The 17,901-nt window shown below is 41.8% G+C and overlaps 1 protein-coding gene across 2 annotated transcripts in view; it reads left to right on the top strand.

The window, feature by feature from the left end:
* COL14A1 (collagen type XIV alpha 1 chain) overlaps positions 1-17,901 on the top strand; it is a 286,377-nt gene that overhangs the window by 150,211 nt on the left and 118,265 nt on the right. For both annotated transcript variants that reach the window (XM_073632207.1, XM_073632206.1), the window contains exons 16-21: positions 8,789-8,928; positions 9,051-9,183; positions 12,361-12,408; positions 14,497-14,636; positions 16,640-16,769; positions 17,408-17,530. In XM_073632207.1, the coding sequence (XP_073488308.1) occupies positions 8,789-8,928; positions 9,051-9,183; positions 12,361-12,408; positions 14,497-14,636; positions 16,640-16,769; positions 17,408-17,530 (714 nt within the window). The remainder of the gene's footprint in view (positions 1-8,788; positions 8,929-9,050; positions 9,184-12,360; positions 12,409-14,496; positions 14,637-16,639; positions 16,770-17,407; positions 17,531-17,901) is intronic.

The following is a 17,901-nucleotide window of genomic DNA, read 5'->3' as shown; positions in this document are numbered from 1 at the left end:
GCCCCAATTCAGCTAGAAGAGATACAAAAGGCCCTTAAGATGATGCAGACAGGTAAAACTCCGGGACCAGATGGATTCCCGGTGGAGTTTTACAAGGCCTATGTTGATGAGCTTGCTCCTAGACTCCTGACGGTATTGAGCTCAGCTTCAAAAGCTGGGGTCCTTCCGCCCTCGATGTGCGAAGCGGTTATAGTACTTGTTCCCAAGCCGGGAAAAGACCAGACCTTATGCTCGTCCTACCGCCCCATTTCCCTCCTCAATGTGGACGCAAAAGTCCTTGCAAAAATCCTCGCCAACCGCCTTAATAAAGTCATTACTGCCCTGGTCCACCCGGACCAAACGGGATTTATGCCTGGACACGGTACAGACATAAATATCCGCAGGCTGCACACACACATAGCGCTGGCTGCTTCCGGGGGCCCGGGGGTGGTGGCCTCACTCGACGCAGAGAAGGCTTTCGACTCGGTCGAGTGGGGCTACCTTTGGAGGGTCCTCTCCAGATTTGGGTTTGGCCCTAACTTTCTTTCCTGGTTACAGATGTTGTACGCGCACCCTAAAGCCCGTATACGCACTGGGGGGTCCTTGTCGGAGCCCTTCTCCCTGGAGAGGGGGACCTGACAGGGTTGTCCTCTCTCCCCGGCACTGTTTGCCCTGGCCCTGGAACCCCTGGCGGCTCACATCAGGAAAGATAACACCATCAAGGGTATTAAAGTTGGTCCCCTGGAAGAGAAATTGTCCCTTTACGCCGATGACACCCTGCTTTATTTGGGGGACGCCTCCGGCTCCCTTAGGGCTGCCTTGACCCAGTTTGACACATTCAGCCGCTATTCAGGAGTTCATGTCAACTGGGACAAATCGGTCTTGTTTACACTTCATCCCTCGTCTCCTCACATCGATACCTCTACTCCTCTTCGTTGGGTTGAAGAGTTCACATATTTGGGTATAAAGGTGGGCCCCACTATAGCTGGATATCTGGACCGAAATGTCCTTCCGGTGTTAGATAAACTGGCGAAGCAATGTACCATCTGGCGTAGGCTCCCCCTCACGCCAGTGGGCAGAGGCAACCTAATAAAGATGGTATACCTGCCTAAGCTGCTATACTTTTTTCGTCACACTCCCACTCCTATCTCACGAGCCTTCTTCCAGAAACTGGATACTTTAGTGACAGCGTTTGTTTGGGCGGGTCGACCCCCCCGGGTGGCTAGACGTATCCTTTATCTCCCCCTTTCCGGGGGTGGTCTGGCCCTACCAAATTTTCTTATATATTACTGGGCGGCGGTTTTGGTTACCGTTCGCTGGTGGTTTTCCCAGCCCAGGCAGAATCCCGCGGTCACCCTTGAGGCAGCAATCCTTGGTTCGTATGCGGCTCTGTCTAACTTAGTCTTCAGAGGGGCCAGAGCACACCCGCATGTTACAGGACCCATGAAAACTACTATAAAAGTGTGGCAGGATGCTCGAGCTGTGTACAATAACCCCTCAGAAGTATCCCCTCACATGCCCCTTTGGGGCAATCCTCTTCTCCCCCACTTGAATACTGTTCCTGACCCTGCGGTATGGGCAAAAAAGGGAATTGTTACCCTCAGACATGTAATGCCAAAAGGTAAAATCCTGACGTTTATAGAGCTGAAACAGACATATAACCTCCCTAACTCCTTTCATTTCCGCTATTGGCAACTCCGACATGCCCTTATTTCTCAATTCCCTAGCCCAATGACCCTAAACTCAGACTCTGTTGAGAGACTCCTTATGTCAGAGATAATGATGAAGCCGCTCTCTACTCTCTATATGTACCTCACAGTGGCACATGACACAAAGACTGCACGCACGATGACCAAATGGAGGGAAGACATCCCCACCTTAGACGAAGAAACATGGGAGGAATGTGTTACTACATTCATCCCTTCAATGATAGCCTCTAGAGACCGCTTTATACAATTGAAATTTTTACATAGAGCATATTACACCCCACAGAGGTTGGCCAACATATACCCCTCCTCTAGCCCATCATGCACAAGATGTGCCACTGAGCGGGGCTCTTTCCTCCATATGGTCTGGTCTTGTGACAAACTCAAAATATACTGGCGAGGAGTGGCGGAAGTACTATCCAAAGTATGCGGAATCACATTGGCACTAGACCCCCTGATCTTTTTGCTTAGTCATCTTGGTGAGGTGGAGGGAGACAGATATACTAAAGCATGCCTCACTTATGCCCTCTTCTATGCCAGGAGGGAAATCCTTCTGAGGTGGAGGAGCACAGAACTCCCCACGGTGGCCTCATGGCAAAGTACAGTTAATAGAGTCCTGCCATTGTACAAGATGACATACGAAAGTAGAAACTGCCCGGCAAAATATGGGAAAATATGGTCACAGTGGTCTGACGTTTGAAATGAGAGGTCTTATGCTATGCAACAGGAAATATAATATGTGTGGTGCTCGATGGAGACCTGGGGGTGTGGGACGGGCATCTCCCTGGCTCCCCTCCCTTCCCCCCCCCTCCTTCCCTCCCTCCCCCCCCTGGCCTCCCCCCTTCCCCTTCCTCTCCTTCCCCTCCCCCTCCCTCCCCTTGGGGTTTCTCTTACTTCCATAAGCCAGGAATCAGAGATGTGAGATAGAGTTAGCTTAAACTCTTGGTGGTGATGCCTGCACCCCCCTTTCTCCCTTCACCTTTAACACCTAATTCGGATTTCACAAGAAGAGATGGGTTCATACAGCAGTCTTATCGATATAAACCTTATTCTAATGCTTCATGATGTTAGTCTCATAATACTGTCATACCCTTTAATGTGCAAGTAATGTACTGATTGTTCTGTCATCGATCTATTGTATATCCGAATTTTCTAAATAAATAAAACTTCTACTGTTAAAAAAAAAAAATATGTGACTGTTCCATCAGCCCTAAGGAATTTTTGCCGACCCCAGGTCCCAAAGACTTGTGGCGTTTAGTAGATAGTTAGCCTATGAAATGAGGTAGAAAAGGAGTATTGCAAACACATCTAGTACGGCTACACATCTAGTACGGCTACGGCTCAGGAGTGTGCCTGCTTGGATTCCCCCCATATCAAGCGGGAGGGAGGGGCCAGGGTCACCGGGGAGGGACCTGAGAAGAGGGGAATCCAGGCTTCTCTGTGCAAAACTATTACACAGAGCAGGTAAGTATTAAGGAAAATTGTTGTCCATACTTACCGTAATTTTCCTTTCCTGGATCCTCCCCATGTCAGCCTACTATGGGTCAGCTCTGCCCTCTCTGACCCCTTTAGGGCCACCTTTTTCCTAGCCCATAAAGGACGACAGTCTCCCCACACCAGTTTTCAAAAATACCCGCCTCGTGACGGATAAACCGTGTGGGAATCCCTGGCTAACATGGGGAGGCTCCAGGAAAGGAAAATTATGGTAAGTATGGACAACAATTTTCCTTATTCCTGGACCTCCCCATGTCAGCCTACTATGGGATGTAACAAGCAATATTAAGAAGGGAGGGAAGACCAAAAAATAAGCCAAACTCTTAATGCAATGTTACTCAAACTTTGTAATGGGCAACAGCCGTCGTAATAACCATAAAGCCAAATGTTTCCTCAGGCGAACAAGCCACATTTAGCCTGTAATGCCTGATAAAGGTGTTGGGCACGCTCTAGCTTGCTGCTCTGCAAACTACCTCAGAGGCAACCTTCGCGTATGCTGCCCAGGATGCTGCCATACCCCTTGTCCAATGTGCTTTGATCTCTGGAAGAGGAGGAAGGCCCAGAGTCTTGTATGCAACTTGTATGGTCTTGACAATCCAGGAAGACACAACTCTAGATGTTGCTGGTATACCCTTTTTTAAGCCCCATTGGGAAAACCAACAGCTGACCTTGTTTTCTAAAGCTTTTAGTCCGTTCCAGTTAGGTTGATACTGCAGAGACCAGGTCTAAACTTCTCCACTCATCATCCACTGCATGTACCGGAAAGGCTGGGAGAATTGTCTCCCAGTTCATATGAAATGACGTTGCCACCTTAGGTAGAAAGCTCAGTACCGGCCTAAGGACTATCTTGTCTGAGAGCACCAAACAATATGGTTCTTTAGATGAGAAGGCACACAACTCAGAGACTCTTCTGGCCGAGGCAATGGCTATCAAAAAAACTGTTCTGAGTGTTAAATGAAAAAAAAAACATTTCAACGGAGGTGCAAATTTTATGGCTGCACTTAAAAATTGGATTACCAACGGATGTAGAGCCCATCTTGTAGCCGACATAACCGGCAAGGCGGAGACTTGGACCTTCAGGGAATTATAAGCTAACCCCTTATCAAGACCACTCTGCAGAAACTCCAAAATGTTTGATACTGAAGGAGATCAAAGGTCCCAACCCCTTTCTGTAGCAGCGTGGCGAAAAGTGTTCCAGATCCAGTGATAGGTTACATTCGTGGACCTCTTACGAGCCTGTAATAACTTCTCCACTACTCGGTCCGAGAGATTTAAGCCAGTTAAAGCTCTCCTCTCAACTTCCAAGCCCTTAACTTTAATCTCCCGGGGTTCGGGTTGCAGACCCCGCTCTGCAGAAGAAGATCCTGACAAGGAGGTAGTGGGATTGGTGAGCCCAACTTCATCCTCCAAGCCAGAGGCAACCACTGCCTCCTGGGTCAGTAAGGTAGGATTACTATTGCTGTGACCCATTCTCACTGAATCTTCAGCAGGACTTTGAGAGCTAATGGAAGCGGTGGGAACACATACACCAAGGGGAAGTTCCAAGGCCTAGACAGAGCATCCTGACCTAACGCCTGTGGATGCCAGGTCCAGGAGAAGAAGAAGTTGACAATTCTTCTCCGATGCCATAAGATCTATGGAAGGCGTCCCCCAGACCTTGAAAATCTTGCGTAGGTATTTGGGATTGATGCCACATTCATTGTGATCCACAAAGCATCGACTGCTGTAAGAGAGTCGAGATTCTTCTCTGCCCATAGGAAGATTTGACATGCCACCTGAAGGAGAGAGCAACTTATTGTGCCCCATTGATGAGACACATTGCCACCGTAGTTTTGTTGTCTAAAAGGCTCTTGACAGCTCGACCTTGCAACATAGGTTGGAACGCTAAGAGAGCGCACCTGACAGCCTCCAATTCCAGGAAATTTGAACTCTTCACCCCATGAAGGTTCCACTGGCCTTGAACTTGCTGTTCTAGGCAGTGTGCCGCCCAGCCTGCCAGACTGGCATTGGTCGTTACCACTATTAGTCCTGAGGCCTTCAACGGAACTCTGCAGGAAAGATTGCGAGCTACTGTCCACCAAGTCAGAGACTGGATTATCAGAATTGGCAGATAGATTTTCTGGAACAAGGAGTGACAATCCCACTGAAGAAGAAAGTTGCATTGAAACCTCCTTCTGTGCCACCTGGCCCACGGGACTACTGGAATTGTGGCTGATAGAACCCCCAGATGCTACATGCATTCCTTCACCATCATAGAAGATCTGGCCATCACTGCTTTTGTCTGAGACGGGATCTCCTGAACCTTCCTCTGAGGAAGAGAAACACGATCCCGATCCATGTCGAATTGTACTCCTAAATACTCCAACATTTGGGTTGGATGCATCTGGCTCTTCCGAAAGTTGATCAACCAACCGAAACAAGCTAGCATTTTGCAGGTGAGATTCACATGATCTAGAAGGAGCTCTTTTGATGGACCTAGAAGTCGTCCAGATAATGGAACATTTGCACTCCTTTGACCCTGAGAGTCGCGACAACAGCAGTAGCTTTGAAAACATTTTGGGAGCCGTGGAGAGACCAAATGGGAGTCATCGAAATTGAAAATGCGAGCCTTCTACGGAAAACCTGAGAAATTCTTGCTTTGGAACTGGAAGGATGGCCCTTGCTGCCAACAGCTCCCTTATATATCCTTGCAAACAGTCATGATAAAAATCGCAGATCGCCGCCATTACTAGTAAAAATAAAAATAATAATAAAAATGCTATAAAAAAATCAATCAATATACGCTTGTTGCGATTTTTTTTTTTCCAAAAATGTGTAGAAGAATACATATCGGCCTAAACTGAGAACAAATTAGCTTTTTTAAAAAAAAGGGGGGGGATATTTATTATAGCAAAAAGTGCAATTTTTTCAAAATTGTCGCTCTTTTTTTGTTTATAGCGCAAAAAATAAAAACCGCAGAGATGATAAAATACCACCAAAAGAAAGCTCTATTTGTGTGAAAAAAAAGACGTCAATTTTGTTTGGGTAAAGGAAGGGGGTAAAATCTTCCGGGGCTGAAGCGGTTAAACAATAAAAAAATAAGAATAAGATTGAAATTATATTAAAATAAAACCTCTCCATCCGAATTTTCAGTGCTAAGGCAGCTAGCAACTAGGCAGGCAGGCAGAATTTCCCAGACCTATAAGGCGTAGGATAATATAAACACTCTGACAGACAACTAACACAGCAGTTAGTATTGAGAGTCCTGGAAGCCAGGCTCACCAGAGCAGAGCAGAGCACAGCAGCAGACCTATCAGCTGGAGGCTGAGATTAGTGCAGTAGAGCAGCGATGAGTCCTCCTGCACACAAAGCAGCTTAGAGAGTGCCCTGGTCCGCCCCTAGGAGACAGAGCCTGCTGCGTATTAGCAGTGAGCATTCCGGCAGTTGACAGGCAACCCAACGAGGAAGCTGCCTCTGACGTCCCCCACCCAACTCTGAGCTTTCTGAAATGAATACACGTGGGAACGGCGAACTACAGGTCCCAGAGAGCTGCCTGTAGACACAAAAACTCGGAAGGAGAGAGTGCCAGCACCTGCCTAACCAAGGTATATACAGTCATTTATACTGCCAGTGACCTTGCCAGTAATACCCAGTCATTTATACTGTACCTTACTATCCCAGCACCATGGGAACCCACCTCCTTAGGAGTTTTATAACCTATATGGGGGGGTCTTCTGAACTGGGAGAGGCTGAACCTGAACAGGGTGGGTGGAGAAAAAAAAATATTATTATTAATAATAATAATAATAATAATAATAAAAATTAATAAATAAATGTAGCAATAACTCACGGTGGAGCTGCTGGTTTAAGCGGGTCTGTCCTCTTTGCTCTACACCCTTCTTAAATTGTTCACTCCCCTTGACACAACTGTAGTGCAGTGTTGAAACAATATGAGCATTAACTTTAACCCACAATATACACTTACAATTAAAGCGGGGGTCCACCTATCTATCGTTTTTTTTTTGGAGTTCATTCACAAACTTTTCTTCTCATGATTATCTACTCACATGTTCTGTGTAATAAGTCCGCCTGTGTCCGATTTCGTTGTAAAGAATAACTTATATTATTCACTGAAGGCAGTTTCCATCTTCATTGTGGGCATTTGAAGCCCACAAGCATGTATTTCCTGGATGAGGTGAATGCTGTGCTCCCAGCATTCACCGAGATGTTGTGATGACACTGTTGCACAATGCATGCTGGGAAGCCTGAGACTAGCTCCAAGGGGACTGTGGGAGGTCTGGGAGAGGCTAGAAACACGCCTACTCCCATGGGAGGAAAACCAGGAAGTGCTAAGAAGATTAGAAAATAAAAGGTAATTACGGCGATTTAAATTTTTTTACACAGCATGTCAGCATCTAGGCAAGGAAGAGAATACATAGAGATAATTTTCAAAATTTGGGTGGAACCCCGCTTTAAGATTACCTCTACCCAGGTGCTGGTAGCTCCACCTGTAGGAGAAATGACAACACTGCACACAAACTTCAATAATGACCAAAAATAACTTCTTTCTTTGAATAAGTAATATATTTATATAAAGAGTTATTTCAATGAATATACTATCACACCAACGTAGTGTGATAGTATAAGAAATGATTATGACAATTAATAACAATCACAGAAATATATATGTGTCTATTGGTATAAATCTATACCCGGGAGCTCCCCCTGCTCTAGACCTTAAAGTCACTATACCAAAATGCAGGGCCTTGCAATGAAAGAGGTAGTCCAGACGTATTCAGTCTTCGCTAGCTCTTATGATTGTAATCCGCAAAGGGTTCCTCCTGGGTGTTGCACAGTGTAGTATAACACATTAAAACAATTGTAATCCAAATGAGTGACTAGGTGTCACTAGGTGTTATATGAAGAAACAAAACATCTAACATCTGCTCTTGAACGCTGAAGTCTATTTGGATGTAATACTCTCAGACTTAACTTGTTCCGTGGGACTATCAGTCCCAGCAACATTCTGTACAGTTCTAAAGATGTGTGTGTAATATCCAATTAAACTTCTGGGTGTCAACCCTCTCACCACCCTCTCACCACACTCCGGAGTGAGGACGAAAAAAGAACACTGGTGTGGGCAGACAGCCTCCCTTTATGGGCTAGGAAAAAAGTGGTCCTGGAGGGGTCAGAGAGGGCAGAGCTGACCCATAGTAGGCTGACATGGGGAGGTCCAAGAAAACATGTTTGTTATAAAAGACTTTAATATCACTTTAAGGGTAGCTGCGTGTAGTAAAGGATATGCAATAGTTCAGTTTTATTTTATTAAAATGAGTGTACTGAGGTTTGTACTGTCTGTTACATACTCGCTTGTCACACAGTCATCAAAGCATATGGCCATTTAAGCCCCTCCCACTGTTAATGCAATCTGACCCCACCCACAGTTTTGGTGCGTGTGGGGGGGAAGGGGGAGCAATAAAATGACCAGCCCCGGGGTACCGGATGTGCTAGCTATGCCACTGCTACTGACAACTGTGACATCTATCAGATTGTAGAGGGCCTTGGAAGATAAAGGTGCCATAGAACTCAGTAATAATAAAAGCTTCCATTTTATTATTGTTTTTTAACAGAGCCGGTGCCATCTCCTCGTGATCTGAAAGTCAGGGATATCACCTCGAATAGTTTTGTGGCTTATTGGACACATTTTGCGCCAGATATAACTACGTACAGGCTGCAGTGGACACCCCGGAGAGGCGGCACCACCCAAGAGGTAAACTACCTACTGATTTGTTGTTATGGGCATCTTTAAAGATAAGGTCAAACTCTACAGCTATGTAAGGCAAATAGAACTAAATGTGTAGACTTATACTACTATGTATTTGTTTTGTCTAGGCTATAATTAAAGGGAACATCAACTCCTATCTTATTGACCGCTTGACACATAGCACAGAGTATGAAGTCTCTCTATCAGCCATGTTTGAGGATGAATCGGAAAGTGATACTCTGTCAGCCTTGGCTACTACATGTAAGAACTCTATCTATCTATCTATCTATCTATCTATCTATCTATCTATCTATCTATCTATCTATCTAAAAAATTATGTTTAAATTATGGAAAAGGAAATACCCCCCAAAAGCAACCGGGACTTTAACGACAACAAATATGCAAAAGTATAAATTTTTTTAAATAATTTTATATATATATATATATATATATATATATATATATATATATATTCAAAAGATCAAACCACTAAAAAGTAGATGACAAAAATTGAATAATTCCCATAGAGTCCAGACAGGCCAACGCGTTTCAGGACACAAACGTCCCTTCATCAGGGGAAAAAAGGTCAGGAAGGAATTACACAATGTTTGGTTTGATCTTTTGTATATATGTATAATTATTTAATAAAATTTATATTTTTGTATTTTTGCATATTTGTTACCATTAAAGTCCCAGTTCCTTTTGGGGGGTATTCCCTTTTCCATACTAACTACACAGGGATGTTGGCAATGTGGTATGGTTGGATGTTCTCTCTCTTTTGTGTCCATTTAATTAAATTAGTTTTTGGCACCAGGAACCCAGTAAGGGATAAAAATGACCATAAAAATGTTTTTTAAAAAGCGGAAAAACTCTAATAAACGCTAATAAACACTATTGTAAAGACGTTTAAAAATGTTGAAAATCTCACTGCAAAGCTACTGGCATTTTTATGATGTTATTTTAACGTCCAGTGTGCATGAGGCCTTATAGGAGCCTAGTAAAGCTTGGATTGGTGTAATATACACGATCCGTCATTTGGCGGATCGTATGTATTATACAAATCCACACTTTACTAGGCTTTACTAGGCTCCTATAATGTGGAGTCTAGTCATCTGGTAAAGGCACAGCCTTTCTTTTTATCACGGTGGAAGGTGCACTTTTGGTGTTCAATCGTTTACAATTACTGAGACACGAATAATCAAGAACATTTTATCTATGTTGGATTTTTTTCACAGATATGAACATTTATATTTTAGATGTTTTCATGGACTTATCACTGTATATATAATTTGTATTTTGGTTTCATCACTTTCTATTTTAGCGCGGCCATTTTTTTTTTTTTATCATGTGTTTTAGTGCTTAGTTTAAAGTGGGAGTAAACTCCCATGTATGACTTTTACCAATAGGTAAGCCTATAATAAGTCTTATCTATAGGTACAGTAAAACTCTTCTAAACGTGTGCAGTTTAGGAGACATTTACTATAGATGCAGCTGGTGACGTCACCAGCGCATGCACTCTGAAGGAAGGGTATTTTTGGATCTTTTGTAATTGAACTTGCTAAGAGAAATATCAAATGTGGCACAAATTTTCTTTAATGGGGCTTTAAGGGAGCATGGACATGGAAGCAATGATATATAAAGTGATCTCTAGCAGTCAGATATAACCTTTCTACAGTCAAAGACTGTTCCCTAAAGCATGTTCCTTACTATGGTATGATTATAGTGTCAGGCCATCTCCTGTAGCATGATCGTAGTTTCTTTTTTTAAGCTTTATTTCTTTATTCAACATTTTCTTAGTTTTCACAAACTGTATTGAAAATCAGGCATTCCTCCCAAATCCCACCCCCCTCCCCTGTTCATTCCACCTCTTTAAAAGAGGCATTATATGATGAAAACATTATAAATAATACCTAGAGGGGGGGGGGGTGTCTGGCATCCTATGGGGGATCTGTCTGGGATTCTATTCGGATCTAGCTTCTCACCCATCTGGTACACCCGCCGAACTCATCCTATCCACTCATTCCATCCAACCAATCATCTTTCAGACTCACTTGAACAGTTTTCTTTTGAGTCACTTCCCATCACATCAGTGTTTTTCCTGGCATGTAAGGTTTACATATCAATCCCTCTTGCGTCCCACCAGGGTTTCCAAATCAATTCATATTTCCTTAGCACGCTATGCTTTATATATACCACTTTCGCTTTAAGAATTACCGCATTCATACTGTTTAGCCATTCCTCACTGGACGGAGGCAGCGCCGACTGCCATCTCCGGGCGATCGGGTTCCTTGTTGAAATAAACATCTTATAACTGCTACCTGCCGATTTCCTGATCGTAGTTTCTGACCATCTCTTCTAGCATACCTATAGACTTTGACCATCTCCTTTTGCATTGTAAGCAGGCCCTGAAAGCTTTCTTTAGCACAATCTTCACATGAATATATTGTGTGGCCCTTTGGTGATGTCAGTGGAGTTCAAGCGTAACTTAGCCTAATGTTGAAACCTGACCTTTAACAATTATACTTAACTCTTAATTTAGTAACATGTTATGCCGTGTACACACAACTTTTCAGCATCAAAGGTCCGGCGGTCTTTCCGACAGACTTTCGACGGAGTTACTACGGACTTTCGAACGACCGGACTTGCCCACACACGAACGGACTAAATTCCGTTCGAAAGTCCGTTGGTTTGAACGTGATGACGTAAGAAGGGACTAGAATAAGGAAGTTGATAGCCAGTAGCCAATAGCTGCCCTAGCGTCGTTTTTTTGTCTGTCGGACTAGTATACAGACGAATGGATTTTTCGACCGGACTCGAGTCCGTCGGACAGATTTGAAACATGTTCTAAATCTAAAGTCCGTCTGATTTTCGACAGAAAATGTCCGCTGAAGGTTCGATGAAGCCCACACACGGTCGGATTGTCGGACGGATTTGTTCCATCGGACCAGTCCGGTCGAAAAAGTCCGGTCGTGTGTACACGGCATAACCCTAATCTAACTGTAACCCCTAACCCTGACCCATAAAAAAATAAGAAAAATAAGCATCACTGGTGCAAGTCTATCTATCTATCTATCTATCTATCTATCTATCTATCTAATTATTAGCCTCATATTTTGGTGCAGATTTATTCTGCTAAATCCTAACTGACATATCAATTGTGGGGGTACTTTTTTGGAGGTTAGTATGAAGACCTCAAGAGTAGCCCAGCCATAACTTTTCAAAATATTTGCAGTATGATGTCTGCTGTGTATACTAACACATTGCATTTATTGGCTGGGTGTGTTATGTAAATGAAACACATAAGCTGTCCAGAATGGACGTTAAAATGTAATGTAATTTGATTATTATTTAGATATAAGGGGGTGTGCCCGGGCTTTTGGTAATATTAATCAACCATTGAAATACCACAATGCATTGATGTATTTCTTATGTTTCCAGTGATGCGGACCACTCAGGCTCCAACTACAGCCAGACCGACAACAGCAGGTAACAATCTTTTTTAAGATGACCTTGTTATACTAAAACCCCCAGGAACATTTCACTGACTGTTGTGTCGAATAGTTAATTTGGCATGGCAGGATTTTTGTTCTTATGGACAATATAGTTAGTAGACATGTAGTAGACATGTGCAATGTGATTCAACAAATTCATTCGGAAACATCCGAATTAATGAAAACCCATTTAACTAATTTTTCCGAATAATAGCAAATTCGATTATTTGAAAAATCATAAATTCGAAAATTCGTAAATTCGAAAATTCAGAAATTCATAAATTTGAAAAATTGGAAATTCAGAAATGAGAAAATCCGAAAACTATTAAATTATAGGTATTGTAATTTCCTTTCAAATTTGGCTGTTAGTGAACGTAACAAATACGAATTTATCCAAAGTTACAAATTATCCAAAATAATGAATGCCATATCTAAATGAATTGAACGTAACAAATTAATAATAATAAATAATAATAAAAAACATTTTATGATTATTTATTATTAATTTGTTCCGTTCTAGATGCGGCGTTCATTATTTGAGATAATTTGTAACTTCGGAGAAATTCGTATTCGTTACGTTCACTAACAGCCAAATTTGAAAGGAAATTACAATACCTATAATTTAATAGTTAGTTATTATTAGTTAGTTTGTTACTCTTTTGAACTTTCAGATTTTCTTTCTTATTTTTGGATTTTTGAACTTTCAAATTTTAGAATTGACGATTTCACGAATTTTCGAATTTACTAATTTAAGGATTTTCAAATTTACTAGTTTTTGAATTTAAGAATTTACATATTGCGATCATAACGAATGACCCGAAAAACGAAAAAACGAAAACAAAAAACAAATGAAACGAACCAAACAAATTTTTCGGCAGTGCACAAAGATAGCATAGACAAAGTGAGTATAAGCGGTTAGGGGGACTCTTTGCAGAGAAACTGTTAGGCTGGCCATACATGTTCAGTTCTCTGGTACAATTTTCCTTTATTCCCCGTACATACGATCGGACTTTCCGACAACAAAACCGTGGAATTTTGTCCGAAGGTTGTTGGCTCCAACTTGTCTTGCATACACACGGTCACACAAATGTTAGCCAACAAATACGAACGTAGTGACGTACAAGACGTACGGCGAGCCGATAAAGAGGAAGTTCAGTTTGTTGTCGGAAAATCCGATCGTGTGTACGCAGCATAAGATTTACTTTAAACTATGTAGTGCAAGGGCCTGCCTAATTGGATACAATTGAAAGTTTTTTTAGTTTGACCTCATAGTATATGGGTTTTGGTAAATCTAAAGGAAAATTGTACAAGAGCATTGAACATGTATGGCCAGTCTTACTTTTTCCCTGCATTAGCATGAGGACAATGTCTCATTAGCATGGGTCTGTGTGTGTCATGTATTTGTTTCCCTTTGTTGCTCTAGCTAATGTACAAACACCAGCACAAAACTAGCTAAGTGTGCTCTTGGGTTAGTGAAAAAAATTACAAAATTCAAAAGTTAGCAGTCATGATGGCTCAGCAGCCTTCATCCTCCTGGTAGGTAGTCATGCTTCCACATAGTGCCAGCTTCTTGTTTGAATTACAGGTAATTATATGAAATGTACAGAGCTAGCTGCATTTTTTCACTTGCCATGTCATGTCACTACACAGCCTCAGCCTCAAGTGTTCTTAAAAGAGAGAATCACTGGAAAGAATGTAGGAATAACAGTCATTATGGTTCAGAGGTTTTATAGTCTTACAGTGTGTTGATGCCACTCTATAGGTCCAATTTCCTGCCTTTGGGAACCAGACGATTTCTGTCCTTGAAAAAATAAATTGTAGTTATTGTTATGAAATGGCTTATATTTCCCACAATACCGATTAAGCATTATATACTGTATATGTAAGTAGTATCAAGTGCTAAATTATTGTCACTTACCAATAATTGATATCTTTACCAAAATGCAGAATGAAAGGAGGCGCTCTCATTCTTTCACTCCCAGTCTTCCTTTGTGAAACTAAGAGAGGCTTGATAAGGTGATTGTTCCCTTGACCAGAAGATGAAAGAATCATATTGAATCCATGTTCTTATGTTTCTTTGCAGCTGTCCGATTTGGAATCAGAAACCTCAAAATAGATGATGAAACGACATCTAGTCTTCATGTATCATGGCTTATGAATGATGCTAACGTTCGTGAGTACATTGTGTCCTACATCACTGCTTATGGAGATCGTGAAGAACAGGTAAGCTTGAAATTAAAAAGATAAATATAGTGTAACAATAAAAGTGTGTGACATCAATTGCCACAATGAAATGCCTTCCCATCAAACCAAATAAATTGCATTTAGTCATATGTATGAAAGAGTTGAATCTTGCAATTTGGACATGCAGCAGGCAGAAGCATATGAATAGTGTCTTATGGCATCCTTCATACAATACCATTGCACAACACCTCTACAGCACCCTTGTCTGTCATAGTCGACCGACCTGGCACTAATAGTGTTCTCAATCTTTTTTCAGTCAAGGCACTCTTTCAAATTCTGCACAATCTCACGGCACCCCATTCTAAAAGTGAAAAAAAACTAAACAATTTTACATTTTGCATAATGCAGCAACCTCCACATGCGTAGGACACCCAACATTAGAGGTGATTTATTCTTCCAAAGCAAACACACCTTTGCACACTGGCACTGATTAGTATTCTAATGTTTTTTTTCTCCCCCTTATACTAATATGACCCCAGTGCTGATGGAGAGGGGAAGGAGGGGGCAAACAAGGATGCTGTGCAGGTGCCTGACCTCCTCCTTATCAACCGATGATGTAATTGGTTGTTAGGACACTGGCAGCTAGAAGGGTGAACAATGGAAACCTGTGGTTTTATGTAACTAATAGATAGGGTTGATCCACCCGCTGGCTTGTGTACAATTTATGGGCGATATCTAGGAATTTTGCCAAAACACCTCTGAAGACACCTGAAGGCACCCTGGTTGAAAAAGGCTGCACTAATAGGATGCTTTCTGACTATTCATCAGTGTGTTATCTGCTAACTCCTGACTTCTTGGCACTGCACTACACACCATTATCAGTTATATTATGGCTGGTGTAGAACGTTGCATCTCCCCTACAAACAGCACAAGTATGTGTTAGATTGAATGTGTATGGACCTTCCCAGAAGACCATGACCAAATGACCAGATTAAATAACCAGCCCAACTTAAAGGAGGCCTGTATTATAAGGATATGGAGACTGCCTTTTCAACCTCTCCTTCTGAAAGTACTAGTTGAGTGACTGTCTATATATAGTAAAATCTATACTTTCTGGGAGACTGTCCTGAGACAAGTATGTAGGTTATGTGTTCTGACCTTACTTTGACTAGCATTCTTTGAAGCAGGTATAATGATTGCAATAATAGCCCACTTAGTTTCCTCACTAAAGTTTCCTTTAACTAGACTTGTAGTGGGAAGGTACAAGAATAATTTGGTGTGTACACTCCCTTCCATTGACAGTGTACTATGCCCTCCTGTCATATGATTGGTGAAGGGCCACAAGGATTTATCAGATTAGTGGTATGATATAGTTTCGATATTTGCTTACGCTTTGCTTTTTTCCTCTGTAAAAAAATTAGCGGTTGGCAAACACATTTTAAATGCCTGCGTATATTGTACTAGCCCTAACTAAACTAAGCTACCATATACAAATTCTGTCACCGGCATTGGCTAACTTTCCCTGAAAGAGGGAACAGGTCTCATCCATTCAGCTCACTTCTCACCTTCCTTCATGGCCACTTGTCTGCTGGCATAAGGATGGTACGAGACCATAAACTGCCTAAAGATTTCAGATAGCAGACAGAAGGCCATGTATGTTGTATGACTGTTTATGGGAAAGATTGTTTCCCATTTACATTAACATTGAATAATAATCTATATGTGGTCTGTGAGGGAGGGAAGGGAAAAGGGAGCATTTAGATATTGCTTTATCTTGGGTTGGAAAAAAATGTCAGCCACCTGGGAAAAATTCAGCCTAGTCAATGGATGTCTGCCAGGGTTCTGGTTGGCCTGCTGACATGGGATCATTCTCTGATCTATCTATCTGTAGCCAAACAGAACTGGGGAACGTTCCATGATGCCTTTTGGAAAGGGGGGAAGAGGGTAATGGGGATCATGCAACAGGGGTTGTGTCAATTGAATATGCCATGTCCTTGCCGCAATCTTATTATTCTACTTCTTTCCATTGTATCTTTTACCAGAAAGTCGTAGCAGGTCGAGAAAACGACATTGTGCTCCAATCTCTGCTGTCTGACACTGAGTACAAAGTCACAGTGACTCCTATGTACTTCAATGGAGAAGGGAACCCTGTGTCTGCCTCTGGAAGAACACGTATGTATGGGTTGTGTCTATGGGTCAAAGTGCAAAGACATAAACTTTTATTATTTATTTATTATTTTTCCTTGAAATTACTTGTTGTTCTGAAATGTGATTGATTACTGCAGGCTAATATACATAGATTTTTGAACTCCTTTACTTAGGCTAAATTAACTTCAGAAAGAATTTTCCTACAAAGTTTTTTAACATGGAAATGTATATTCTAGACTTTCTTGTTTGCAATGCATAGTGGGGAATGGAAAAGAGAAGCTACAATAGAAGCTTCCCTTTCTTATTTTTTTTCCTCCAACTTCCCTTCTTTATCTGTTTTTTTAACATCTTTTTATTATTATAAATTATTATTATCAGTGTCAGATGTACTATCAGGCACAGTAAGATTGGCACCTATAGGCAGCAGAGGCAAAATGGCAGTTTTGTGAAATACAGTTATTGGCCACAACTTTTTTTCCATCATCAGAATAGTAATTTAATATACTGTACATTTATTTACATATTTTGATTTAGTTTTTTGTGCATATATTTTTTATCCCAGTAGAGGAGTGTTACCAATCACTGACAGTTATTCAATTATTTGTAATGTTTAGTATGTCTTACAGCTTTTGTGATCTGGTTTTCTGATTATATTCCCACAGTGCCACTCTCTGCTCCAAGGAACCTGCGAGTTTCTGATGAATGGTATAACAAACTGAGGATAACATGGGACCCTCCTCCTTCATCAACCATGGGCTACAGGATAGTGTACAGGCCTACAAGCGGTGAGGGACACTCTTTCTGTGGAAGACATATACAAATGTATCAAGGTTCTGACATAGCCAACCTGCCACAGGCAGGAAGAAGGGAACAAGGTGCCTCTGACAGGGCTGTTGTTAGAAATCATGGGGCCCCATACAGCCTAGCTGACAGGAACAGTGAACTAAGCCTAACAGTTGGCTCCAGCCACATGAACAAACCACTCATTCATGCAACCTGAATACACCTTAATTATGTTTTTTTATTTTTTTTTATTTTTTTTCTATGTATTTTGAACAGCCCTGTGGGGGTTGGTGAAATATCAGGGTTCTAAACAGACACCCAACAGAAAGAAAATTAGATTGAGGACACAGAATGAACAGGAAGCACTCTGTAC

The sequence above is a fragment of the Aquarana catesbeiana genome, linkage group LG05, assembly GCF_042186555.1.
Source record: "Aquarana catesbeiana isolate 2022-GZ linkage group LG05, ASM4218655v1, whole genome shotgun sequence".
Lineage (NCBI taxonomy): Eukaryota > Metazoa > Chordata > Amphibia > Anura > Ranidae > Aquarana > Aquarana catesbeiana.
Note: the sequence above shows the minus strand (reverse complement) of the source record. Positions and strands in the feature narration are given on the sequence as shown.